The sequence below is a fragment of the Orbicella franksi genome, chromosome 10 (assembly GCF_964199315.1).
Source record: "Orbicella franksi chromosome 10, jaOrbFran1.1, whole genome shotgun sequence".
NCBI classification, from domain to species: Eukaryota; Metazoa; Cnidaria; class Anthozoa; order Scleractinia; family Merulinidae; genus Orbicella; species Orbicella franksi.
In genome coordinates, this window is record NC_138154.1 from 25,864,487 (window position 1) to 25,886,051 (window position 21,565).

Sequence of the window (21,565 nt, forward strand, 5' to 3'; positions counted from 1 at the left end):
CTAACATACGATAGGAAGTCAAAATCAATGTGCTCTTTAGACATTTAAAAAAGAAACATAAATCTAAAACCTCCCTTCTAAACTCCAGAGGCAAAAGACCTATTTTACCTAAACGTTCTGGAAAAGTTAAATCACATTTCAAGATAAATTTGATGGCACGTCTTTGAACAAGCTTAAGGGCCTTGATTTTTTCTTTAGCGTAAGGAGACCAGACTTGAGATGCGTACTCCAACTGCGGTCGTACCAACGACTTATATAGAATCAACATAGTTTTTTGGTCGCAATCAGTGGTGCACGTTCTGCAGATGATACCCAACATCTTATTTGCTTTACTTACAATTAAGTCAATATGATCCTTCCATGGTAAACTCGAAGAAACATGAAGGCCAAGATCTTTCTCAATTCAAACGACGGCAACCTGCGACCCGCTCAGATTATATGATGACTTAAAACGGAAATGACAATATTTTCTTTATTATTTCTTCGAGTTTAATTTGGGTGGCACCAGCTACGGGTGGAAGGGTCTGACTGCGGTTGGGAGCCGGTCAAGAAGGATCGGAATGCCCGGTAAGCCGGAAGTGGCCGAGAGAGATTTGAGGTGGGGAAGTGGACGGCTAAAGATAGTAACGCATCATCCTGAACACCCCAAAAGGCTAAGTGAGATCAAAATCAGAGGTTTACACCTGTAAGAGACGACGAGCACCCCCGACCGTTTCATATGGGAATTTCGATCCTCCCCCGGCTTCGTACCTCCGGGACCGGATCGTTCCCGAGGAACCAGATCGTTCGGCTGAATACTGGCGGGGGATGAGGATTTAGGATTATTTACTTAGTGGCTTTGTTTGTTTGTTTGTTTTTTCCCGTACTGCTCTGGCTTATTTAGACTTGCTAGTGTGGGCGGGGAGGAATACTTCAGTCTTTCAGCTTCACCACTACTCCCTAGGACGCTTTTCCGTCTCTCCCAAAGCCTCCTCCGGGCATAAATCCAAGATGGTGCTCTCTTGATCAAAATGCGCTCGCTCGCTCGCCAAAATGCGCCTGCATTGCAGGTTATATCCATGGTGAGACCAAACGAGTGTGATAAGGGTAGGGTAAGGTAAATTGATTTTGAGTCGTATACGTGGGGAGTGGTTGCCCAATCTCCCGAGCCAGGGGCTCATGACAAAAACGCACCACTACTTTACAATAACATTACTACTTACAATTATTATATTTGCTAAGATAAATTCAGAATTAAAATATAAACTATTCCTAAGAGCACGACAATTTACAAGAACGTTACTACTTACAATTACTATAAAAGTAACTTACCAACGTAGTAGCTTACCAACGTGACAATTCACAACATTCGCAATTCGCATTTGCATGTATTTTTGCATGAATTTTTAAAGTTCGTCTTTGAAGAGCAAGATCTACCGAGAATAATTGATTCTCCCTGTATTCTCCCTAAATTTAGCCTGCGAACGCAGACGTATTTCCGGCTGTCACTTGGTTCCGCCGAAAAATAACGTCTACGAACCCGAGCCAGGAAACGATTTCTGTGAAGTAATGACTTTTGTTTCTCCTTGGCCAATCAGATTCCATGATAGAATGAAACTCGAGTGCTCCTCGCAGCGAATACCTCGCGCAGTAGTTCTGGGGTTATTTGAGCTAAACTGTGATTGGCTTAGAATTCCTACGTCACAGAAATCGTTTTCTGGCTCGGGCTCGCAGACGTTATTTTTCGGCGGAATCAAGTGACAGCCGGAAATACGTCTGCGTTCGCAGGCTACCCTAAATTGAGAAGTGATGCGAATCAGGTATATTTCTGTCAGCAAATAGAAAGTTATTGGGTTGATATTTTTTGCCTGGTGCTGCTTTAGAGTACTGTTTTCTATTTATTTCAGGCAACTTAACTTAACTTTTTTTCTGGTTGAAGAGTCAAAAAATGTAATCGATCGAGCGGGTGTTGCGAAACAGAGTTTGTAAAGAGTTAAAACTTGTGCTGTTTTAATTTTTGGGATTGTAGGAGTTTTCTCATCCAAAGGATGTTTTACTCAGTGCGTGTCTTTAAATGATTTGTGCTTTTAAAAGAGAAGCACTGAAGTGGTGTAGCACTACTGGAGATACTGACAATAGATCGTTTTCACATGACGTCTTCAAATTCTAAAATTCAAATCTTAATGAGGTGCTAAATGTATATACAATATGTTGACAACTTTTTAGCTCAATATAGCGGCCATTCCGAGCGTGGAACGTCTTGTAACAAAACCAATTGGAGCGAAATGGCCTTGCAGCGAACGAGTTTGGACTACCTGCGGACGTGACGAAACTATGTCGGTGCACTGCCGGAAACAGTTTGCATGAGGAGTGCACACGATCTGAACGTCGAAAATTGAGATCATCGTGTCCCATCTTCATGGCGATCATGACATGTTGCTTGGATGTGATTTCCTTGTTTCCTGGGCCTCAACCTCGTTCCTAGGGTCTCTGTTTCTTTCCGCTCCGTGGGACGGAAATATAAAGAAGAGAGACCCTGGGAATGAGATTGAATGAGCCCGTTTTATCGGTCTCTTTGATTCGCTCTCCCAGGATTAATTGACCAATCAGAGAGCAGTTTAAAGCAAGGGTTGGTGCACGTGGTGTTCGATTGTGTTCCTGCGTCTCGTCGAGCGATTGTGGGCGACATTTTGGAAGGGTTGTTGTAGTTCTCTTGTTGTAAAGGAAGATTCTTTTTTTAACTAGACATGACTGGCGGTTATGGAGGACGGAAGCTGTTCGTAGGAGGCCTTCCTCCGAAGGTGGACGAAAAAGCCTTGCGAGATGTGTTCTCTCGTTTTTGGCATATCGAAGAAGGTTTGTATGAATAAGCCAACTGCTCATTACACAAGCTATTGAAGGCTGCTGAATTATAAGCTAAAGCTTACATATACCAAGTCTAATCGTTTACTAGTTTACAACACACTTGCGTGATACGTTTTCTATCATGTGTGTTTGAATTTTCAAAAACTTAAAATAATATGCACGAGTAATCCTGAATTAATTAACTTGTGCGTTTTGAGCGACCACATTTTCGAATGAAATAAGTGAAATTTGTGCATTAGTCAAACAGTTGTCGAACATTGTGCATCTGTAGGCTATTGTCTTAAACGAAATACTTCTTCGGGTGTTTCCAAAGTGAGAAAAAGGGAAGAAAACAGCAAACAGATTTCAACGGCACGCACTCGGTCACCATTGCGATATCTGGTGTCCATCAATCAACTGTTGGTATAATCTACCGTACCAACGTTCTACCACGAACGTCATTCTCTGATTGGCTACGCTACTCACTAATTATTCTGTTGTGGATAGTGTGTAGCCTAGCAGTGTGCGCTTGTTGACAAACTGGCGGCTGCTTCTTTGCATTTTCGAAGTGTCCTTAAAAAGGATTTGGATTAAGTTTTGAAGATTAGTAGATTTACATGTGTACTAAAACAAGATTATTCGCTCTGGATTTCTATGCATGATAGTTCACTCGGACTGTGCCCTCGTCAACTATCACACCAAAGAAATCTTGGGTCAATCTAATATTGTTGATAATAAACATGAAGCTACACTGGTCCTAGAGGTTTTTCTTGATTTTTCTTCTTTTGGCAAAGTGGCGAACATGAGTCTTGAAGCGGCGAGAAAGAAAAACCTCTGGTTACCTTGGACTTGAAATCTCACCTTCATGCAGATGCCAGGGTTAGGATCTGACCCTAGGGCTCAGATTGGTTGATATTTTACAAACAAGCAATATGATCACATGATGATTAATGGAAATTGGTACATACATGTAGTTGTAAGGATTGCTCCATGGGCATAGAGAAACCTTCAGACTTTAGGGGTGATGACCTTGCCTGAAAAAATTACAAAATGCCAGAATGCACGAGCGTTGAAATAGGATACAAACACCCTCAAATTACAGTGAAAACATTTTTTTCACCTAATGAAACTGTTATAATTACCCCATGACCTTGGTTGACAACATTGTTAAAACAGAAATCTATAAATGAAAAACAAACTCAAGAATATTTTTAAAATTGATCTTTGTGGAGTAGTTTCAAATGGCTCTTTTCAGAGCCACCACAAAAACGAGATTCTTGGTCTTTGTTCACTTGGATTCTTTCATCAATGTTTGTTAATGGGAAATTGTGAATAGATATTCCATTTCCATGATATACATTTAGCCAATATAATGTGCAGGCTTTTCCCCAACAGGATAACTGGATCCCTCATCATTTGAATTGAAGTCTGTTTTGGCAAGGCAAACATCAGAGAAAGTAGCCTGCAAGCCTTGAAACCTTTGGAATGTTTTCTCCCAAGAGTTGCATGTATTTCCAGAATAATGAGCATTTTGCCTGAAAAACTTTACTGATTTCTGAAACTGGGGGGCTGCAGCTCCCCTCCCCCACCCCTTCTTCCCCCCAGCTTGTACATGTATATGGATTGCTCAGCTTTTTCTGTAGCGATTGCATTGATTAATTGCCAACCTTTAGAGTGTTGTATATGATTTTAAACTTCTTTTTCAGTGATACTTGTGACAGATCGTGAGACACATAAGAGCCGTGGTTTCGGGTATGTGGTATTTACTAACGAGGAAGATGCCAAGGAAGCCATGGAGACAATGGCAGGCGAACGTGGCAAGGTGTGTATGCATATATTTTCTTAGAAGGAATGTGTTCGTTTCTTTTTGTCTTACAAGAGCAATGTCTGTGATTTTACCTGAATAATTGGAAACTCTTTGCTCGGTATATAGCATAGTAGAAATTCATGTTGTGCTCAGCATGCCAGTTTGGCTAGGGGAAGTATTTTCTTTTTGACCTGAATTGAAATACTGAAGGTGAAATGTTTTTGGTGTCTATCAGGGAATTATTTGTGAAGGCTTGCTTTAATGATTACCAAACAACGTAAATAGAAATGAAATGTAAACCATTGGAAATTTATGTAAAACCCCTGGATTAACAACAGAATGTCTTAAATAGTGGAGTGTTGCACTTTTCCATGGTCTTATAGTTGGGCAATCTCCTATAAATTGCAGAAATTCTTCAACCATGTAATGACATTGGAGTATGCTAGAGATAAGGAATCCAGCGCACCAAGGGGAGGACGAGGAGGTCGTGGAGGGATGCGGGGAGGCTTCTCAGACAGAGGTCGGGGACCACCCCCACGTGGTCCACCATTCAGAGGACCCCCTCCAGGAGGTCCTGCTCAACGTGGTCCTCCCAGCAGGTTAGTTTAATATGAGCCTATTCAGAAGGCTTCCTTCAGGAGGTCCTGCTCAATGTGGTCCTCCCAGCAGGTTAGTTTAATATGAGCCTATTCAGAGGGCTTCCTTCAGGAGGTCCTGCTCGATGTGGTCCTCCGAGCAGGTTAGTTTAATATAAGCCTATTCAGAGGGCTTCCTTCAGGAGGTCCTGCTCAAGATGGTCCTCCTAGCAGGTTACATGTACATGTAGGTTTTAAATTCATCAGTTGGGAAAGTGACTTTGAATGTTTCCTGGGCACCTTCATCAAGTGATTGGCTACGAGATAAAAGTGCATGGCTTTTGCTGGGTTGCCACTAACTTTTAAAGTTGGCAGCTTAGTGTTTGAATAGGTGGCTATTACCATTGTTTTCTAAATAATCGGATGAACATCGCAGCAGAGAAGCTGGTCCAGATCATGGAGTACAGGTTGTGTTTTCGTTGGTTGACAGCTTTTTTTGACAACCCTAACTTTTGCTGCCAAATTAAATGTGCTTTTTATTTGAAGTCTACAAACATTAAACATGCAACTAATAACAAATGAAGGAATTTCAACAAAATTGCTACAAAGACTAGGAAGGAAACCTTTATTTGACACTTTGTGAACTGCCACCTGCTGTCATTTGCTCTGGAAAGTTTATGACTTTTTTGTATATTTATGCGTGCCTGTATCAAAGCCTAACCCATTCCTAGGTGCACTGTTTCTGCCTGGTTGAATAGGAACATCTCAAAAGTACACATATTACATCCAAGGAAATACCTATGAAACTATAATGCCAGGGAAATTCAAGAGCTTGTTTTAAAAAGACAACAGGGTGTTTTCATTATTACAGTTGCAATTTGAAAATAACCAGGAACCAGGAGAAATTACACACATAATGATAAACTAGGCCACTTTTAAGGTGATTTCATGTTGTAAGGACTTGACTAGAAATAGCTTGAAACTAAGGACAAATATGTAGACATCATTATTAATTTTTTAAAAAGTCTTTTTTTAACCTATTGATGCCTGAATGAAATTGCCCGTAACCCACCCCTAATTCCTTGGCGTTTTTTGGAATATTTCAGAGCGAGCGAAAGCACAAAACCATATGCGCAGTAACCACAGACACAAGATCAGGTTTCAAGACGTTGTTTATTTAAAGTGGAACAAATGAAGGGTCAAAATATTGAAAAATATTAGCAAAAAGAACTCAACCTAATGTGTAAAACTGATGAGAAAACGAGAAATTATATTATTTCTTTACCGCGCGACAAAATGTCCCACAGAAGCTGAGAAAATTGACTTTGCAAAAGTGAGTTAATTATTGACTTTGGAGGACAAAAACGAAACCAAATACAACAGAATTGAATTTCTTGTACTATAACGGCTAACATTTGAGACAACAACGAAAAATAAAAGCGAAGAACTCATGTAAATATCAATCTGAAAACAAGAAATGAAGTAATTTCTTCGCCGCACGACGAAAATATTATGGCACTGCAAAAGAAAGATGAAAGTCGTAAATCAAAAAGACAACAAAAACAAGCGAATTATTTCGAGATCAGTCGTATTTCAACTGTGTTAAATCAGTGGCCATTTAGTTCTTTTCTCAGCGGTTCTGTAGTAGCTGAATAAGACTCAAAAGAATATTTGAACGAAGCGAATAAACTAAATAAGCAAAGCACCTGGAGGTCGCTGTAAATTAAATATGCAGAAATCCAGCGTGCAAGTTACTGTTCACTTTTAAAACGTAAAATTCCCAAATACAGGGAACCAAATGAAAGAAATGCGAAAGGAAGTTCAATAATAATAAATTTTCATTCAAGCTGAGACCAAGAAACCTATTTAAAAGCAAAAAATTGTTCAAAATTTCGCAGACGTGCCTCGCTGCATGACCGCATGTTCAAATCATTCTTCACGCTAACGCGAAAGCTTGAGTTTTTGCTGCTTTTGCAGTCATTTTAATGCCCGTGGCTTTAACAATCGTTCCAAAAGTTGAATTCAACTTCGAAGTATTAATGTACATCACCATTTTTGTTTCTGAAGTCCGAAAAGCTGCTTTAAACCTGTGATCTGTCGTCAAAACTTACTTGAAAGCGCTCCGATCTTCATGTTTTCTCGGCAGTTGTAGGAAGAAAAACTTCTTCACCAGAAAGTTTTGAGGACTCTGTATTCCTTGATCCTCCATTCTGAGGCCACCTGGACATTGATTTGTATTTTTCCTTTCTACTTTAAAGCCCAAAGCAGTAATTTATCCGTGTTAGGAATGAAAACAAGACCTTGGAAGTTTTTTAGATTTGGCCCACAACGCGCCATGATTACCTGCACTTTTCGTGCACGCGATTTTAAGAAGAAAAACCGTCTTTCTAGGACCCGTTAAGTCCTCTGAAAATATGCTCAGAAAGTCCATTCTGATTGGTTTATTTGTCCTCAAGAACAATAGAACAATAGGAGAACCAAAAAATCTTCAGGGAGGGTAGGAAAGGCAATTGTCCCCATGTGCTTTTTTTGGGCGGTTATGGGCGGCACAGGGAAATGGAGGAGTTTTTCGCACGGGCGGTTACAGGTGGCACAGGCGTCAATGGGTTAAATAAATAAATAAATAAATAAATAAATCACTTAAATTAGCCTCTTGTGCAAGCTACAGTATGTCCAATAGTTAAAAATTAAATACATGTAATGCTGATTTTTGTTAAACTTCTGTAGGCCCAGAGATGGTCCTCCTCCACCTCGTGGCAGAGATCCCATGCCTCCTCCAAATAGAGGGCCCCCACGAGGACCCCCTGAACCACGGAGAGGTCCCCCTCCCCCTGACAGGTATTGTAATTGTTTGTTTGATGTTGAAGTTGTAGTATGTAAAAAAAGTTGTTTGGACTTTAAAATTAATGCTGTCATGTTAGAATTTGGTCATGAAAAGATTACTCTTTACACAGTACAAATGAAATAAAAAACTCCTATTTAAGTTGATTGAAATAAAGCCAGCGGGTTAAATTGGATACAACCAATGGAAACCCAAGTTATAATGCAAGTACAGGCACTGTTGAGCTGGTCCTGAGATTTGAACAGTGCAGTTGGGTTGAAAGAGGCCCTGCATGTGAGTGAAATGTCTTCCAGACACCAGCCAGACCAATTCTCTCTTCATTAACTTTTTTTATCTCAATATTTAACTATTTGTCAACTTCAAGTTCAGTCACTGTAGCTGCTGTAGTCTGCTTGTGAAACTGACATTTGAGTGTTGTCAGAGTAAAGTGTGAGCATATATAACACCTTTGCTCTGACTTGAAACCTTAGCTTCACAAAATCACCACAGACATTATTTCACCTTAATAGCCAAGTGTTTCAGTTGTGCCGGCTAGTGCAACCCAACCATTTCTTTGGATTTTTGTACCTTTTTTTAAATCTCAAGTCTGCTACATTTTGCCATATAAACCTTCCCATTGGTCTGCATAAATCCTACTGCCTTTCACAGATGTTCATTTGTATACTTGGACTTGGATGACGACTCATTGTTGAACAAAAAAGACGACCTTATTTCTTTCTGGGTATGAAGGATTTGGTATTCTCACAAATGTACATGTATGAGAGATAAGCAATAACCAAACTATTTGGTTTTCCTGCAGATATGATGATTATGGACCTCCTGACCGTGGGTACCCCTCAAGGGATTATGACCGTGGAGGCTACAGTGAGCGTGAAAGGGAGAGGCCACCAAGCTATGGCAATGATCATTATGGCAGCAGGTATTTCAATTATACCAGGTGTAGAATTCGGAGTTGCCTGGTCATCAATGGTGATTAAAATTGGATTAGGACCCTCTAAAGGTGCAGTTTGATTGCGCAAACTGTAACTGTCATACCAAAAAGTTTCAGTGTGGCACGTAGTACAAAGTTAATATTTACCAAAGTTATGAAGTTGATTATCACTTGGATTGCCTTTCTTTAATTTTTTCAACTCTTGATTGACTCATTTTAGTGAATTTTGAGTTTCAATGAAGTGATGATTTTTTTTTAATTGCAACCAGAAAAAGGAAATTTCAATAGAATGCCTACAAGCCAGTACCACTAGCACATATTGTATATTTCTGGTAAAGCTTAGCAGCACTGTTTAAAAGTGGTTAGTTATTATGTGCATGATGTATTTTCGAAGGTATCCTCCACCAGAGCGTGGTGGGGGTGGTAGTGTAGGCAGTGGAAGTAGCTACTCCAACAGCGACAGAGGCTATGGTCCACCCATGGATAGAGGCTATGGCAATTCTGACCGCTACAGCAGTGCTGATAGAGGATATTCCAGTGACAGAGGCTATGGTGACAGGTATCTGCAGACGAATTTTCACTCAAACTCCCTTAATTAGAACACTGTGCCATCTTGAATGTCTAATTTTCTTGGTGATAGGTAATCATTTTGTTGATTTCTTACTACAATATACATGTATCCGTACATCAGAGACAAGAAATTGTTTTATTCAAGTCCCAAGATGCAAAGAAAACCAATTTTTAAGCAACCCCTTTGGGCATGTGTAGCTACGATGTACTAGTCTGAAAGTCATTCTCTTTAGCACCACCAAAAATTCCTTACTGGCATGGTTATGTAATTAAAAATTAGACAATAAACTAATTTAACCTCGTACAGAACTTCTGTAATTTGAATTTCATGAATCATTTTCCTGAGAAACCTTGCTAACCCAATGACAAGCCATTGAGTACACCAGCCCGATTAGAATATTTACTACCCCCTAAGGCTATAGGACACATCAACCTCCTAAGTTGCACGCTGAGCACATGTTGGTGTTCTGTTCAGGTGTATATGTATGATGGTACGGTTTTAAAGGGACATTTTGATATCTGACGTGGTTTTCAGTTGGGTTATTTCCATTTAACAACATGTGTCAAAAGTGGAGGCTAGGTGCTGAAGGGAAAAAAACTGACACAGGGACTGCAACTCCAGTGTAAATTTGATTATAGTGGACAGGTGATATGATCAGCTGTTTCCAAGCAACCAGTCGAACAGAGGAAGATTTTAGCAAATACAGCAAGTCCAGATACCCGTCTGTTACAAGATTGTCTAGTTAGCTATTCACTAACCAGGAACAAGAAGTTGTAGTCAAGACTATAACGAAAAGGTCACAAGCGTGAACCAGGGGCTGTAAACCACTTGGCCCCACCTTTCTGAGTTCTTGCATTGGCACCATGGCAGCCTTAAGATTGTCTGTTTATTATCTCTATCTGTTTCCTGTATCCTGTGCTGTAACTGGGTTTTGCTGTGTGTGAATAGGTATGGTGGCGGCGGCGGCAGTTCTGGAGGTGCGTCTGATGATCGTTACCCCCCAGAAAGAGCTAGCTATGGCAGTGAACGTCAGGATAGAGGAGGGTATGACTCTGGCAGCAGTGGTGGAGGATATGGCAGCAGTGACCGAGGCTATGGAGGACCGGATCGCAGTTACCCACCCTCTGATCGGGGTTATGGCCCTCCCCCTGATCGTTCCAGGGCAGGGGGCTATGGTGGAGGGGCCCCAGCTGATAGGCCTTACTCTTCAGGTTCATATTCTGGAGGTAAGTTTGAAAACTTTTGAATTGTACTTTTCAGTCCTTAGCAGATACTGCAGCCTCAAAGTTTTGCTCATAGTATTAAGTTATCTTTTAATATTGTTTGAAAAAAAAGAAAACAAATCATTGCCAAAGATTGTGATGTGTGAACTACACCTGTAAACCACTGTTGAACCCTGCCATCTGGAACTCCTGAGGGGAATGAAAATTGGTTTAATTTGATTTTCTGATAATAATTGACTAATAACGTACATCCAAAGGAAAAGGATTTCAGTTCAACAGAGCAGAGAATTCCAGATAATTGAGTTTGAGAAAGCGAGGTTTTACAGTTTGAGCAAGTTCGCCTAGGCTAACTGGAGCCACAAAAAATACGCATTTTCATAAGTAACACTATGCTGAATTTGGATCTTGGCTTTAGGCTTAAAGAGCTTGTAGACTAGTTAAAGGTAAAAGGAAATTGTCTAAATTACCACAGTCAGTACAGGTTTAAGACTCCTGTAGGGAAGACAAGTATACAGTCACAAGGGTTGACTCAAAGATTTGTATCTTCAGGCGTGACCTTTTGAAATTTTCGTTTAAACGCGATTCAATACGAGTTTGAAGAAGCGAGTTCCAGGAGTGTCATAAATATTATGTTGATAGGTGGAGAGCATTGTACAGTGTCTTTTATAACTCACTGACACTATTTTGAGCGGAACTGGGTTTGGTTTCATCCACAGTTCCTCAGCAGCTCTCAGTCGTATAGGTCGATTTCTTTCAAAGGACCAAGAAAAAGTGTCAGAATTAAGCCACTTTAGAAACGAATATTGGTTTTAAACATCTGGGGTATAATTTCAGTGTTCGACTGAGGAGAGGGAAACGACTTCGGGAGGTTCGAAAAATCCAGTGTTCGAGAAATCGGGATTCCGGTGCGCTTCGAGCTCAGAAAAGTTGCAATAACAATAGTCTTTATTGGCTCGGAAAACAATTTCCTTGGAAGATAGCAATCATGGCACATGGAGGTTGAAGCTAAGCAAATTCATGCTCGGATATCCAGTGCTCGCTTACTGAGGCTCATTTCTTTGGTCTTTACCCACATGTACTGTGTCCGTTGTATATCGCTTTCGATATCCACAATAACTCGACGTTTGAACTACACTGAATATCATAGCAGCTTGAGAATAGAAAGGGTTTGGATGTTTTTGGCCGCTCATGTTATATTTTAGATCTAGCGGTGTGCTACAATGTCTCTGCGGTCCTTCTTATTTGTATGTTTTTGAAGTGTTCTTTTCTTTTAGAAGCAGGAAAATCCGGTCTGACAACACGATCATCATTCCTTACCAGCTCCCTTCGATTGTACTGTAGTCCTCCCAACGGATACACGTCATGTTATGCTACCTTATTCTGTCCTATTGTCTAATTGTGTAATCTGCATTTCGTTTCAAGGCCGCGACTGGTGATGAGATGCGGAATTCCGATCCACACAATCCAGCGAGGATGATCGAAGTTTGTTTACCGTACCGGATAATTAATTTTAGCCAGTGTTAATTGTAAAGCGTATGTTAGCGTTCGTCTGTCCTACACGACTGTTGCCGAAACCATCATCAAATCTGCCGTAATGCTGTATAACGAACGGTAATCAACATCATCAACAGACTTCTATGGACTCTCTTCAACTTTCATTCCTTCGGCAGTAAATGTTCATGTAGTTTGCGGGAGTGTTAGTATACATGTGTTAGCGCTTCCAAAGTAGGCCTGATTCCAGAATTCGTTTAAGTTTTTAGAAGTTTTTAAGTAGCATTTTTCTTGAGGGGCCTGTTGATGTTTTGAATATTTTTTTTCTTTTCCGCAAGTTTGACGAATTTTTATTTGTTGCAAATAAAAGGTTATTCACGTTCACCGATCCGACGTTTCACTGACTGCCGGAGTTCGAAAAGTTCGAACATCCGTCCTTTGGCTCTCTTGATAACTTCTACAGCGACCGAACCATAGCTACGGATAAACTGAAGGCTGTGTTCAGAATCTTCGGATCTTGATTTCAGTCACCCGGCCTGTTATGGAGCCACTCGAGAAACTTGTCATACCGGCAAATGTAGGTCGTTTAGCTCCCATGTCGATTAGCCCCCAGCTAGTTAGCCCACAACCAAAAGCCGAGTAGCCCCCATTGGCGCTTACTGAACGAGAAATAGACCATGTTTTCGAGTCCTGGTCGGAGGCTTACCGACATCCGGTGAGGAACTAAACGGTTAGGGGCAAATCGACTTGGAGACTAAACGACTGGATACCTTACCGGCGCTTCTGGGATCAGTTGAGTAAGACAAGACGAAAAGGCGGGCGGCGTTTTCGTGTATGTTAAAAATCGAACATTTTAATGGACTTCTGTGCTCCACAACCAACATGTCATTCAACAGCGCTGTACTTAACGTTTCTTACGACGATATGCAATGCCAAGAGCATCTTCATCTTCACAGTTCAATGGCTGCGGTATTTTGGTTTGATTCAGAAAGCTTCGGTCGACATTCGCCATCTTGTCTGCCCAAACGTTCCCAGATTCATTGCGCGCATTCGAGCCAATCCTCGATTTTCGAAGCGTTACTGGTTCATTGTCCAGAATGCCGTGTTCGTGGGTGTTCCTAACCGAAGCTTCCTCGTGTCATTCGAATCCGCGTCCATCGATTGTGTTCGAAGTCACCAACGCTTGCAGTTTTATCCGTAGCTATCCGACGTCCTATTCACCACGTTGCGATTTAAACCTGAAATGCATGTTAATCCTAAACCTGCCGCGAATGAATTCTTTTCAGTTAGCTGGACGAGAGTTAAACCTTGGAGAGTCGCTATTTAAATATAATACGGCATTTAATTGACCAGTAAATAAATGATTGTTTTCGCTGGCCGGCGTTCAGTCAGCCAATTTTCCCTCCGACACTAGTTTTATTTTCCGTTAGCCCGGATACCGCGAGATGCACGTCACTTTGAAAACCTAGTGACCAACTCACTCTCGTTTTAAAATTTCTGACATAAACAAAAGACTTCTCTGGTTCATTTCGAGCGGATGAAATCTCAACAAGCTGTCCAAAATGCGACATAAACCATTAAAAAAGCTAAAAATAGTAATAACATGAAGTGAAACCTTAAAAGACATAACGAATGTAAAATAAATAACTAATCGTAATCCTCGTGACGAGGAGTCGATCGTTGACGCAATAATATGACAAATTCTGGAAAAGAAAAATGACTCGTGTCGGTTACGACGCCTCCTTCACTTTTGAATCGACGACTCACCAACTTAAAATTATTTCTGTAAAACAATGGACCTTATCAGCGATACGGGGGCCATTTTGAATAGTTATTACGGGATGCTTCGGGGGCATATACATACTAATTTGCCCCCTGAGCATTCCACAATAGCGATTTGAAACAACAGAATTCAAAATGGCCGCCGTATCGCTGAAAAGGTCTATTGGGTAGAAGAAGAATGAAGGCTAACATATGTTTATCAAATAATCCGCAGAGACAGTAAAGTGAGTGCTTCAGTACCCAGGGAACTTAAATCTCGTGCTTAGTGAAGAATTTGATCGTGCCTACTTGACCATCGACCACATTCCAATACACGAGAAAGAACAGTTCAATTTTGTGGCACTCTTCATCATCTCTGTAGACACGTCTTTGAAAACTGTTGAAAACCAACGCGCTAGCGTAAGAATGATGTGCGCTCGCAGTAAGATGTCCTAACAACGCCACTTGACACCTTACTTCGTGCGCATAGGTTGTTTATGCCTGTGCTCTGTTGCAAATCAGCCTTGTATTGGTGAGACAGATATTTATACATGGTTCATATGGTATCCGCCTTGAAAAGAGTCGACACCGAGTCGAGATCTTAAGTTGTTGCTCAATGTTTCTCCCGAAACAGGTCGCGAGGTCAGACTAGTAAAGTTGAGGTTTTTGAACGCTTAGTAAACCGTCATCGAAGCTTTGCTCGAGTCCGGCTTATCAGCGATTTAGAGCTCAAACGGAGCTGACCTCTCTTGTGTTTTTTTGGAGCCGGGCCTTTCCTTCGCATCAAGGAACCGTTGAATCCTTCTCCAGAGTGGAATTTATTGGTCTCTTTGATGCACAGGATCAGTTACACACCCAGGGCGTTTCTAGAAGGGCCCAAAATAGGGAGAGGTGAGGGGCGAGACGAAAATCGGCCTGTTGGTGCTGAAAAGGGACAAGTGGTTACATTCTCACCCTCTATAAACAAAAGGAAACCCTCATCCCAGATCCGCATCTCAGAAAGCTGCTTTCCGCTGAGCCGGAACCCCCCCCCCCCCCCCCGCCCGCCTTCCAAGAATTTCCCAGGACATTTTCTTTGACACGTAATAATCTGACACTCCGTAGGTGACATGACATAATGAATTTCATGATGTTCAAGCTGTACAGTGAAGGAAGTAACTTGGCGCACCAGCCACGATTATATACATGTAAAGTTATCCTGAAATACCGATTAAAATCCCAGGGATTATTCAACGTTGTCAGGGGTTTCTAGTGGGCGTATAACCAAGGACACCTTTATCCGGGAAAAGGAGGGGGGGAGGGTTGAACACGGATATAGAACCGATGCGCTCTTTGCAAGTTTATAACATTTTTGTTTCCCATTCGGCTCCTCCTTTTCTCCCTGAGAACTTCGGCGAAGCGAACAGGTCAGGCCTCCTGTTATGCATGTAAACGGAGCAGTTCGGTCACCATATTGTTGCGTTGACCGCTTGGCTTGAGAGTTCATCAGTTTTCAGCAGGACCACATAGTGGAGATGTTTACTTCATCATATTTGTTTCATTTTCTTGCATCACTTTGCTCTGGCGAAGGGCTGATGTTGGAAAGGTCGACTTCATTAGCTCTGTTGTTCGTACCTTTTCTGTAATACAGCGAGAGCAGGTACGAACTTTCAACCACTACAGGTTTCAGTGGTAACCCTACGTCGTACAGGAGAGCACACCCCTTCCGATGGTATCTGAGCCAGGCACTCCCACGCTGACTTTGACGGCTAAGCATGTGCGAGCCAGGCCTAAGACTTCTCCCACCCCCCGCCCTGAGCGGTCTTTGAAGAGAAAGGTCCAAGTAATTCCAAGAGAGTAGAGTAAATTAAAGTGCAGGGCCGGGGAGTGGGGGCGGTTATAAAGAGTTTTCATTGTAAATAGCAAGCAGCGCAATTTCCAAGTTGAGGCTGTACATTGTAAACCATGGGTTACAGAGCAAAGGCGGCAACGAACGCGAAGACAAAAAGGCCGTTTGCATGAAACTGTAACACGGTACAAAATCTATAGTCTGCCTCATGGGAAGAGAATGTGCCTGGTAGCCCCAAGACAGTAACGACTCCAGCTACCAGGACGGCTTTTGTTCTCTCGCCCCAAGATTGGGGCGATTGCTCCTCCTCGATCTTGTCAACTACCGTCACTCTACTGTTCGATAGTTGCCTTTTCCTTGTTTCGAAACGGGTCCTGGGACGAACCATGTGAAGCGAATATACGTTTGCAAGATAAGAAGCATGCTTACCAAACGACTTTGAACTGGCCTCGTTTTAAAACATAGGCATAAGGCAACCCGGTAAAGGCTCATTCTTGGCCAGGAAGAATCCAAAGCGGAAATGAGAGTTCCACGCGGATAGTAGAAAGAGAAAATTCCCTGGCGGAGAATTTTAAGCTCGATGCGAGTAAGTTCTTGATAGTTTTGCGAGACTGGCCACACGAAGTAAATGAGATCACCTTACCTCTAAACGGAAAGGTGTCTCCGGCGCCGAACTGCAGTTCAAAGATCGACCGGCCAGACACGAGGGATCCAAAGTATCGCATTCGTCCGCATCCAGTAAAATAACATTCGTAGTTTAACTCTTCCTAAGAAAGTGAATATATGGCGAAACTTTTCCCATCGGGAATTACGTAACGGTTATGGCATTATGTCGAAAACGTTTGATTGCCGTTTGTTTTGATTTTTTAACCATTTTTTAACATTTTTTAGTCTTGTAAATATTTTGTCATAATATTAAGCGAATTTTATGGCGTAAGTGAGAATAGTCAGGGTATTTTTTTTATGTTTCTCGCTGTTAAATGAAATATGCGTTTAAGAGCAAATAATCTAACGCTTGTTTTGAACGAATTCACTCTTGCTGTATTTGGAGTTCTCGATTCGACGCACCTCATACCCTGTGAGAAGGGGTGGGGGAGGGGAGGGAGAGAGACTCTCTTCGAGCAGAAAGAGAAAGAATGGGTCATGTTGCAGCTCTCGTAAGGTCTCGCATGAATGGTTTAATACCCTTTGAGAGGACAAAAGAACAAACAACAGAAACAATGCACCTAGCCCTAAAACAATAACAGCTGCTAACAATCAAGAGAATTACAAGCTTACGAGAGCTGCTAAACTGCCGGAAAGAATCTTCACTCACAGAGTACTCACCTCGGCCGACCGATCCTAAGCTCGTTGAAGTTATATTTTTGAAGGTTATGTTAAGTCGTACTCAGTTACTCTGGAGACATGCAGCTAAATACACACAGGCCCCATTAAAAAGCTAACCATTCCCCAGTCAGTGCTAACATAAGATAACCGAAGCGCTACACAGTGTAACGGAGTACCCTTCAGGTTAACCAAAGTGGTGTTTAGGCTGACCGGAGTACATCAGTTTTGATTTGGTGTTATTCTTGTCTTTAGCCTCTAGTCTCTGGATCTCTAAAGCAATTGTTTTTGTTTTGGCCTAGGTCAACCCGGCGTTCTCTATTTGAGTGGTGTGTTATTGCACCAATTATAAATATTATAAGGTAGATTTCGATCAAAGCTTAAACAAAATGTTGCTTGAGTCGAGCAGTTTATTTTTTGAAATTTTCTATTAGTTGAGTAATCAGATCTCAACACCGCACTCAGACAGGATAGTGTGCCTGTTGTTTTGGGGGCTTTTTTTGACCATTTCGCCACACGTGCGTCCTGACGTCACTTCTTCAAAGGCGTATTATCTTTAGATGCTGGATGTTGATGTCTTCAAACGTCTGTTATCCGTAGATAGGTCTTTATTTGAGAGAAGCGGTGAAAGCATGTGAAATTTTAGTGAAAACATCGAGCATTTTTTCACCGACTGTACCTTACGCCGGATGAAATTGTAAAATTATCTTCGCTGTTTCCATAGACTGTTCGGAAAGAGAAACAAAGCTGTAAAAGCTGTGTGGCGTCTGCCGTTTGTAGATCTTGTGATCTTTTACGCGGTTTTTTTTTTAGCAATTGTTTTAAAGAGAAAGTGGGAAGGGGGGGGGGGCGGGGCTGGCTTGTTACAATCGACTGACGCGCTTAACAAATTTGATCTTCATTATTCGTCAAACGAGCATCCTAAGTCAATCATTCAAAGTCAATCGCTGTTATTTCCATATGGCCACAGAGACTCTTGCAGCCATCAGAGCTATCACATGGAAACCAGCCATAACGTGTCCCTGAGTTGTCGAGTTGTTTCGAACGAAGCATCCAAAGAATCCTATTATCGCCAGGTCGCTAATAAGTTGAGTACGCCAAATGCATGGAAGTCTTCACAGGAAAGTTTTGTTTCATCCAGCTGTAAGATTGAAATTCTAACTTCTTTGTTACTCGTACTGAGAACAAAGTCAAAGAAATCAGTCACGCGAACCGATTTCAGTGATCGTTTCTTTCCTCGCCAAGCACGCACACATCACGTGTATTGCTGTATGGTGGGTGGGGATGACGTCACGAAAGCACAGGCGGTCATGTTGGATAGCTGACGTAATCAAAATTAGCCATGTTCTAAACGAGCAAGGGACTGGGTACGAATATTTAAAATCGATTAATTTGAAAAACTGAGCCTGTAATCTAAAAGAACATCTAAAAGTTAGGACGTGTACTAAATGTCAGTGTTTTTGGTTTTTTTTTTTTTTTTTTATTAAGCTTCGGCCTACTATAACACATAACGAAAAAAAAAAAAAAACATAATGGCCAGGGGAGCCGCTACAGTTTAGCCAATTACAGCGGCCCCCTTAGGTTCAAACACAAAGACGTAATACAGTTTTGAAAAGCTGTGGTGTATGGTTTGGAGGGACCTCCCTCCAACTGCGCAAAGCCATACAAATATTCGTACCCAGTCCCTTGCTCCTTTAGATACTAATCCAGCACATTGCTTCCTCTAGTCCCTGGTCTTCTCTCTCTGTCACGCAACGCTGTACGTTCTCTCTTGAGAGCGTAGCGTTGCGTGACAGAGAGAGGGCCAGAACGATAATTACACGGAAAAGAAATGCATGAAATCAAGGTAGCTTGAAAAGGGTGCAACGGTCTTCATTGATCAACTCCTTGAGCTAGTAAACAAACAACACAAAGACTGTGTTCTTATCTTGTATTCCATACGACCTGTAGTTGAAAACCTCTTCGAAGACCCCCAAGTCTATGGCCAAAATGATTAGTAACTTCATATCCTGTTTTCCGGGCTCGCATTTAATTACGATCCACCCACAGTAGAAAGCGTTTTTATGGACAGCAGCTCTTGTATTTAAGTTAATTTATGCTCCTTTTTTCCTTGCATTTCTCGGCGCGAAACAGGCAGCGAAATAAACATGCTGAACTAAAATTTAAATAAGGGCATTTTCTCGCCTTTTTATGTACCGCTCAAATGTGAACATCAACATCCGTTCCCCCGCGCATTCCCTTCTTCCTAAGGGGAGGGGATGTAGGAAATTGACGCCGTGTGTGGTTGATATTGGGGTGGGGCATTCTACACCATATGGGAGGGGTAGAAGGGATTTGACAAAGTTACCTCGTTATCATGCACGGTGATGCTAGGAAACCAGAAGAGACAGCTCTGTGGATCCAAACAGAGCGTTGAAAACTTTGTGATTTGTTTTGGAAGGAAATGTACAAGAAGTTTTTGTTGTGCAAGGTTGATCGCATGATTTATTAATATATAAGCAATACTTTGGTAACAGTGGAAGTTCAAAGCGGCTGTTCGAGGGTGATTTTGTTTCTTTTCAATTACTCACTTTTGCCACAAGTTTTGCTCCGAGGGATACATAGTAATTGCTTTCGGTTAAATGAAGATAAACAAGTTTAATGCCGAGAAGTCCTTGACTCGGAAACCATGTAATTTAAACTGCCAGCGATTGGAAAAAATGCTGTAACGCTCGAGTAAACTCGTGAGTTTTTTAATTTTGAAGTAAGAGGTAAGTTCAAATGCCTAAAGTGGTTTTGTACAAACTCGATAGAAACTCAAATTGCTTAACTCAAATTGCTCAATATTATTCTCTTACCGTATATCATTGTCAGTGTTAAGTCGTCTCTGCTCTATATGACAATGAGCTATAGTAGTTCAGTCAGGTATTACGGAAAAACCGTTTTGCTGCCTGAAAGAAACACTGAGAAAAGCCGCCAGACGGTCTTCCAACATGGCGAACGGTTAATTGAAGTCACGTGACCGGACATACTAGGCGAGCCGCGCTTTCTGTGCTTTCTATAGACCCTCGCCAAGACGCCAACCAAACCAGCGAACGGACCTGTTTGTCACATTCAGAACACGCGATAGGAGATAAAACTAACGCTAACACCAAACGGAACGAACACAGTGCTTGAGCGGACGACTGCGACTACCCACGTGCGAGTTTCTGAATTGTTTGGCGAGTTTCTCATGGAATTAAAGTGACTTTTGTTGAGGAATTTCTCCATTTTAAGTTAATTGTAATCTTGCAAGTGCTTGGTCAAGTGTACTCTTCTAGATGAATGCAATACAGTCCTCCATCCGATGTGTGCAATTGAGTTTACCCACGTCCGAAGTTCCTGCCTTGACGTGTGGGTTATTTTAGGGTCTTTTCGGTATCAGTCAGTCGATCTTCTTAAATCTCTTGAAAATCCGTAAAATTGTTTGCTTTTTACTTCCTAACTGATTCCTGATGTGCTTTGTCTAAAAACGAAAAAAACAAAAACAAAACAAAAGTTGAGAGGAAAAAAAAAAAACAATCGCTTATGCTGGAGTATCCATGGACCACTTCTTGCGTGTTTCGGAGGAAATACCGTTGTGGACTCAGTAGCAGGCTGCACCATTTCATTATATGATAATTGCCTTATAATATGACAGCTGTAACAGCTGGGGAGTTAAGATGTCTGTCTCCAGACTATGTATGATTTAAGGGCCTTTAGTCTTCCCGCCGTTGCTTAGGGAACGATGAAGAACTGATCATATACGTGCAACGTTATTAAATTTAACGATTCCCCGATTCTGAGATGTGGCGTTGAGGGCGAGAAGTGGCCAGTTTGAGAACTGTTGTTTGAAGTTATGAACTGCTTGTGGCACTCTGCCTCCCCCCCCCCCCCCCCCCCACCCCACACACACACACAAAAATAGTAATGAAATAAAAAAAATGTCAGAGCACGTTGATATCATGGTAAATGTACGAAACTCTTTTCTCTAACCTTAAAAAAACATATTCTTAAAGACGAGTCAATGGCTGAAGGGGAAATTCATAGCAACACGAGGCTCTCTTTGAGTGTCGAAAAGTCGTTTGTCTTTCGTCTCGATTGGCCATTGTTTTACCGAGTAAGTTCATAAGAAATTGCACAAAAAAGCGCCCCAAACGTCAATTAAAATCTTAATATAGAACGGAGATGTCCAATTCTTCACGCCTTATAATTCCAAATGGGTAATTAAGCGACTCTAGAATTGACTATATTGGGAAGGTTCCTCAGCGACAATCCGACTTGAGCTCTTTCAGTTTCGAACGATATAAAATTCTATCGTCGCGAGGCGTTGTCAAATTGCGTATTATAAAAACTAGTTTCGTCCGATCATCAAACAATTCGAACGGAGTCT

General features: G+C 41.6%; 1 protein-coding gene and 1 long non-coding RNA gene across 2 annotated transcripts; one reads left to right on the forward strand and one right to left on the reverse strand.

The window, feature by feature from the left end:
- The first annotated feature begins 2,630 nt into the window (after positions 1–2,630).
- LOC145501876 (uncharacterized) lies at positions 2,631–12,647 on the forward strand. Its single transcript, XM_081481262.1, has 8 exons — positions 2,631–2,835; positions 4,530–4,645; positions 5,039–5,229; positions 7,933–8,043; positions 8,847–8,966; positions 9,373–9,537; positions 10,498–10,775; positions 12,195–12,647. Exons 1-8 carry the CDS (start codon positions 2,727–2,729, stop codon positions 12,206–12,208), a joined length of 1,104 nt encoding a protein of 367 aa, XP_081337388.1. The 5' UTR covers positions 2,631–2,726; the 3' UTR covers positions 12,209–12,647.
- Positions 12,648–18,632: 5,985 nt separating this feature from the next.
- LOC145501898 (uncharacterized) lies at positions 18,633–21,215 on the reverse strand. Its single transcript, XR_014051268.1, has 2 exons — positions 21,127–21,215; positions 18,633–21,054 (listed from the first exon to the last, which is right to left on the reverse strand). It is a non-coding gene; the product is annotated as an uncharacterized LOC145501898 (long non-coding RNA).
- Between the last annotated feature and the right edge of the window lie 350 nt (positions 21,216–21,565).

What these genes read in the sequence shown, in the direction of transcription:
- LOC145501876 (XM_081481262.1), top strand. Translation starts at nt 2,727, where the DNA reads ATGACTGGCGGTTATGGAGGACGGAAGCTGTTCGTAGGAGGCCTTCCT. An exon ending in GGTCCCCCTCCCCCTGACAG is followed by an intron (nt 8,044 to 8,846) that starts GTATTGTAATTG and finishes GTTTTCCTGCAG; the next exon opens with ATATGATGATTATGGACCTC. An exon ending in GACAGAGGCTATGGTGACAG is followed by an intron (nt 9,538 to 10,497) that starts GTATCTGCAGAC and finishes GTGTGTGAATAG; the next exon opens with GTATGGTGGCGGCGGCGGCA.